This window comes from Asparagus officinalis, chromosome 7 (genome assembly GCF_001876935.1).
Source record: "Asparagus officinalis chromosome 7, Aspof.V1, whole genome shotgun sequence".
Lineage (NCBI taxonomy): Eukaryota > Viridiplantae > Streptophyta > Magnoliopsida > Asparagales > Asparagaceae > Asparagus > Asparagus officinalis.
In genome coordinates this window covers 29,446,314-29,453,125 of record NC_033800.1, presented here as the reverse complement: position 1 = coordinate 29,453,125, position 6,812 = coordinate 29,446,314, and the positions used below count along the sequence as shown (strand labels likewise).

At 35.7% G+C, this 6,812-nt stretch overlaps 1 protein-coding gene and 1 long non-coding RNA gene across 2 annotated transcripts; one reads left to right on the top strand and one right to left on the bottom strand.

The window, feature by feature from the left end:
* Positions 792-1,327, top strand: LOC109848498. The gene is made up of 3 exons (XR_002248811.1): positions 792-896; positions 1,012-1,139; positions 1,223-1,327. It is a non-coding gene; the product is annotated as an uncharacterized LOC109848498 (long non-coding RNA).
* On the bottom strand, positions 2,215-4,642 carry LOC109846897. Its single transcript, XM_020416135.1, has 4 exons — positions 4,332-4,642; positions 3,515-4,255; positions 2,942-3,418; positions 2,215-2,851 (listed from the first exon to the last, which is right to left on the bottom strand). The coding sequence occupies exons 1-4, from the start codon at positions 4,640-4,642 to the stop codon at positions 2,215-2,217; spliced, it is 2,166 nt and encodes a 721-aa protein (XP_020271724.1).

The window sequence follows — 6,812 nt, the reverse complement described above, 5'->3', positions numbered from 1 at the left end:
CTCTATAGTTGAGGTTCTCTTACGGCTAAATTCTGACCAATGCATGATTACGAAAATGGAGCACATCCACAAATGACAATAGGCCAAAAAAAAAACAAAAGGGATAATTTCATTCACAAAAAAAAAAAAGAGAGTCCCATTACAAACGGAAAATTAAAGGCGAATCACAGGGATTTCAATCTCAGTTCCGCCTCACGAATTTCTTCAGCATGGCGAAGCTCAAGCCTCCTTAGGACCTCTCGACGAATATCTTCCTCTGTGCATGAGATCAAATCCTGAATAGCCTCCCTGACATCCTTGAGAGCTCGATCCTTCTCCTCAACAGAGACCTTAAGTTTCAATGCAAGGATGTTACTAGAATGAATCATTGTTTTTGCATTAGCTAATAAAACCCATCATTGGACTGCCATATCTACATTTCAGGTTATAGCCGCCTATGTTGTGCTTCTGAATAGGTTGATGGAGACACATGCAACCTATGCGAAGGACATACACATATGTAGTCCTTGGGTAACCGTAAGTAGAAATCCAATTCAAGATTGTAAGTAATATTCATAAGCTATATTAAATACTTACTCTTGACTTTCTTTGTTTTTTTAGAGATGCATCAACGAAAATAAACCGTCAAGTGTGGATCGAATGTTTAGGCCAATAACGTCAAGTCGCTTCCAAGAACTTGATAAGATTATTTTCCCACTCCTAACTTCATATCATTGGCATATGTTGGTATTCTCTGTAAAGGATAGGAGATTTTATCATTATTCTTCCCTCCGCGGGTATATGTCCGATGCTATTGAGTTTAGAGTGAAGCTTATTTCTACCATTCCCGATGCTTGGAACTTAGACATTAATTCTTGTCAGGAGGTAGAAAGTGTTGATGTACCGCAACAACGTGGGTTAGTGTATTCGACTTATTCATATGTTGTTTTTTAATGTGCTAACACTCACATAGAGAGTATATATTGCGGGCCAAGAGTGTTATATTGATGTTGCAAACATTTAAACTTGCAGTAGTATGGATTGCGGGGTGTTCTTGATGGCGTACATGTTTAGCCTCGTTTCCGGTCAACCAGTTTCAATTCACCAGAAGGATTGTGCAAGACATAGAGCTCGCATTGTTGCTCTAATTCTATCTGAAGGTACATTTTTTATACGTTTAATGTTCATTCAAACGCTATATTCATTGTATTGTTCTTTTGATCCACTTACATGTTGCTTTCAGGAAATCAACCATCATGACCCTCAAGAATGCTACATGCCATATTTGTTCTTTTGATCCACTTATACTCAGTGTGTTGTATTGTTCTTGTCAGGATGCTACATTGCCAATTGTGATATCCAATATTTTTTGTGTACAAATATATTTTGGAAATTGATTTGTGACGTATTTGTATAAATGTATATTGATAGAAATGCCAAGTTCTGTGGCAATGCAATGTTGTATGGTGTATGTAGATTGTCTGGAAATGTTGTATGTGCTGGAAATATGGTATGTTGTATGTATGTTCTGTGGCAATGCAATGTTGTATGTTGTATGTGCTGGAAATGTTGAATATATTGATAGAAATGCCAAGTTCTGTGACAGGTTAATGTTGTATGGTGTATGTAGATAGTCTGGAAATGTTGTATGCGCTGGAAATATGGTATGTTGTATGTATGTTCTGTGGCAATGCAATGTTGTATGTTGTATGTGCTGGGAATGTTGAATATATTGATAGAAATGCCAAGTCCTGTAAGTATAGCACGTTAACCAGTAAGTATAGCACGTTAACCTGTAAGTATAGCACGTTAACCAGTAAGTATAGCACGTTAACCTGTAAGTATAGCACGTTAACCAGTAAGTATAGCACGTTAACCTGTAAGTATAGCTCGTTAACCTGTAAGTATAGCATGTTAACCTGTAGGTATAGCACATTAACCTGAGAGTACAACATGTTAATCGTAAGTATAGCACGTTATATGGAAAAGTATAGCATGTCTTCCATTGATTACAAACACATAGGATACATACAAAATTATGACAAAAGTATAGCATGTCTTTCATTCATCCAAAAGTGTAGCATGTCTTACATCCAAAAGTATATCTTGTCTTACACGTCAAAAGTATAGCATGTTTTCTGTCCAAAAGTATAGCGTATCTTCTATCCAAAAGTATAGTATATCTATCCAAAAGTACAGCATATCTTCTAACCAAAAGTATTGTGTAGACCATATCTAGTCGGCAATAGGCTGTCTACATGTTCTACGGTTGTGACCATACTGTTGACATCTACTACATTTTAACTCTTTGGCCGGATTCAATCCCGAAGGAATGCGCTTTGTCCTTGGTCTTCCACGAAGAATTGAAGTTGTTGGTGGCCGAATCACCATATTTTCATCATCTATATATGGCTTGTCATCGTCAGGAATTGGGTATATCGGAAAGGAGTAGCATTTGCGGTATGTCTCCGCACTAAAGTAGTGGGAAATATAGGAGTAAAGGGTGTCCATATTCTGCCGAATAACCGTCGCCGCATGTTTGCAAGGTAGCCCGACTACTTGCCATTCATGACAAGTGCATGTGCGTTCATTCAAATCTACTTCAACGGTGGGCAAATCATACACCTCGTACCTTCCGGTAGTAGAAGGAATTGCAGAAAGACAACGTGATTGCTCATTAATCTGAATAAGGTGCTCTTCCACAGTGGGAACAAATGTTGTGGTCCACTTGTGGGATGCCTCCCGCCTTTCAAAACTCATCCTCATCATTTTCTTGCGAATGTTATCAATTGTTTGGGTAATTGGCAAATAACGAGCTTCTTTGATCCAAGCATTGAATGACTCCGCTAGGTTTGATGTCAACCATCCATATCTACATGCATGTCAATAAATAGTAAGTATAGCAGGTACATATATCTTGAAGGTTTGCATTTAAAATTTAAAAAAAAAAATAAAATTTTACCTCTTCCCAGGAAAATAACAATTAGCCCAATTTTCTGGACTCATCCTCAACATTTCACAATAGGCGATCTCTGATTTATGCCGTAGCTCGTTACATTCATTGTTATAGGAACGAGAAGTGTATGCATAAGCGGCCCTCTTCATAATTTGCACACATTCATCTCGTAAAGGTGGTGTAATGCCTTTTTTCGATAAGTTATTCTTAAAATTAGCCAAGAGATGACGAATACAATAAGAGTGATGTGACCATGGAAAGCATTTCTTCACGGAATTCTGAAGTCCTTTGTCCCTATCAGAGATTAACACCAGTTCATCATCTGGAGTATATGGATCTTCATCATTGAAGAGGATGTCCCGAATGCATTCCAAAAACCATTCCCAATTACTCTCATTTTCCGTCCCGCATATGCAAATTGCTACGGGAAACATACCTCCATCTCCGTTTAAAGCAGTTGCGGCAAGTAAGGTTCCTTTATACCTATAAAAGAAAAGAACAATCATGAATCAAAGTATAATATTTTAATATGAAGTAGTACATTAATGCAAGTTTTGATTAGATTGAACTCTACCATACCTATCAAAAAGATGAGTACCATCCAAGAACAACATTGGCCTACATCCCTCCATAAACCCCTTCCAACAAGCATAATAAGATACAAATACTCGTGTAAATCTTCCGTCTTCATGCTCTAAGTGAACAATTGATCCCGGATTGGTTTCTATAACTTTATCCTTATACCATCGGAGTTGGTCATATGAAAATTTAGTATCACCATACAATTCACGTTGAGCTAGCTCTTTTCCCCACCAAATTCTATGATAAGGGACGTCCAAACCAAATTCCATTTTAAGCTTCTTTTGGAAATCAATTGGGCGATAAGTGGGTTGTTCCTTCAATATGGTCTTGAGTTGATTAGCATTCCACTTACGAGATGCCCGTTGATATCCTTCCTTTCCTATGCCTCCTCCCAAGCAACTATGAGAACTACATATTTTTTTCACATAGAATCGATCACTATCTCTACGACGGGTGCAATGAACCATCCATTCGCAGTTTGCGGCCTTGCATTTTGCTGTCACCCTTTTGCGTTCATTTTTTACAAATTCAAAGTTAAATCCTCGTGCAATAGAGTAATTGCTTAAACTCCGCCGACAATGCTCAACATCATCAAATTCTTGACCAACACTTCTAATAGCATTGTGCCATGCAATAGGAATCATATTAGAGCTCTCAACTTCCCGAGACATATTTTGTGAATACGATGGATTTTGTGAACGAGACACATGTTCGTCACTAGAGGGGATATACGGATTACTGCATAGAAAATTGTACAAGAGTTAAGAAAGTGATAATGTTAAAAGTACGAAACTATATCAATAGTGTAAATTACCTTATATGGACATTGTTAGCTTGTATCCCAAATAATATGTCTCGATTCATCTCAGCGTTCATGACAACAATATTCTCCTTGCAACTTCGATGTACATTGACCATTATCGAGACATCAGCATCATCACATACACGAACATAAATTTCTTGCGTGTGGGGTACTTTGTAAGTCAACTGTATCGTGCTTGCACTACAAGCAATTAGGCTTTGCACTGCAACGGCCAAATCTTTGTAACCCCCGTTGACATTTAATTCTAAAAAGTGATTGTGTCCTCTAAAATCCGTCAATGCACAATACAATTCTTCATCCATCTATATTTATCACCAAAAATAAACAAATTTAGAGAAAAATTTCACAAAAGATAGACACGTAAAATTAATAATTTTATGAACTCATTTAACTAAATTTGACTAAATTTTACCAAAACTAACATTTTACCAAAATTGACGAATTTAATAATTTTTATGAACTCATTTAACTAAATTTGACTAATATTTAACTAATTGTTATGAATTCATAAAGAATAAAGAATAATGAGAAATTAGTGTGAAATAATTACAAAACCTCATTTAACTAACATTTTACCAAAATTGACGAATTTAATAATTTTTATGAACTCATTTAACTAAATTTGACTAATATTTAACTAATTGTTATGAATTCATAAAGAATAAAGAATAATGAGAAATTAGTGTGAAATAATTATGTGAAATTAATGGGTGGTTAATTACAAAACCTCATTTAACTAATATTTTACCAAAATTGACGAATTTAATAATTTTTATGAACTCATTTAACTAACATATCAAATAATTATCATGATTAAAATGAGAAATTAATGCTATAAACTTGATAGTTGAGTAAATTGCAAGTTTGTACCTTCAAATGCTAAGAAAGTTGGTGAGAAATAATTGCTAGGTTATAGGAGAGAGTTATTAAATGATGGGTTAAAGGAGAGTGTTCGGTTATATTAATGGGGTGAGAGAGATAGAAGACGGAGAGAGAGAGAGAGAAGACGGAGACGAAGAGAGATAGAAGACGGAGAGAGAGGGGAGGAGGGAATTTTACCGCCACTTTTCTCTCTCTCTCTTTCTCTCTCTACATTTTTTTATTTTATTTGAGGGGGGGCCACCTACATGAAAGTTATAAGTGGATGGTTATTATTGGAATTTTAGAAAAGTAAATAGTGGGACCCACATATGAGAGTATGGTATTTTAGAATTGTGTTTCAAAATAAATACAAAAAGTACATTGGACTTAAGGATACAAAAAATAGTACTTGGGTTTAAAAATAAATGGAAGTAAACAAATGGACCTAAAAGTAAAAATCCCTTTTTTTAATTATCAAAAAAAAGGAGAAAACGAACTGGAGATAAAAAAACTGAAATATCTTCACAACCGATTATAGCAGAAAACAATAAATTTTTCTTATAATAGCTATTTTAAAAATGCTCTTATGAAATTATTCTTCATATAATATCTTAATTATGTACAAAAGAAATTTAAAAATTAATACAGAATAATCAGATTCAAATCCTTTCTAACTAGACAGTAATAGCATAGGATCTAATCACCACTCTCACGAAAGTAATTTTCATAATAGCAGTTTCAAGACGATAGCTAGTTTCATTTCATCGTTTGAAATTAGAACAAACAATGAAGATTGCGAAATTAGAGAGACCTATATTCAAACATAAGATTGCGAAATTAGAGAGGCCTATATTCAAACAGAAATGAGTTAGTTGCATAGAACCCCAAACCCATATGAACTTTTGGGAAGTTGCAGTAAATCTCCATGAGCTCTTTTAATTACAGTAAAAGCCTTGCGCTTTAGGAGTTGTTGCATATAATCCTCATGAACTATTTTATTTCACTAACCTTCACATAAAACTTTGTCATTTAATCTCCAAATTAGCTAACATATCATGTGACAAACATGTGCCAAAAAACAAAAAGATGATAACAATTTCGTAACCCCAAATAATGGCCTACTTTACCTTTTTAATAAAATGACATTTCTTTAGGACTAATAAAGAATTTTTTTTTTACCATGTGCTTATCAGCGACACGTTAGAGCTGATGGTGCTAATATTGGGATTAAAAGTTAAATTTTCAGGTAAGATTTAGCAGAATAAACCAGCTCATAAGAGATAAGTGCAATAACTCCTAAAGTTCGAGGGGTATAGTCTAATAAAAAAAGGTTGATGGGAGATTTACTGCAACTCAGTAAAAGTTCACGGGGTTTTCTGTAATTAATCAAACGAGTAAGGACACGCGCCGTGCACGTGACAATCCTGAAGCCGAAGAAGCGATGACTCAGTATTTCAGCGCTCTCGAGAGAGCACACGTATGGCAGCTCCTCTGTTCACCACCGCCTCCTCTCCCCTTCTCACCCCACTCTCTCTGCGAGCGAAACAGCGGTCACTTAATCTCTCCGCCCTCTTACTCTCCTTCGCCTCCCGCCTGTCTTCGATCCCGCGA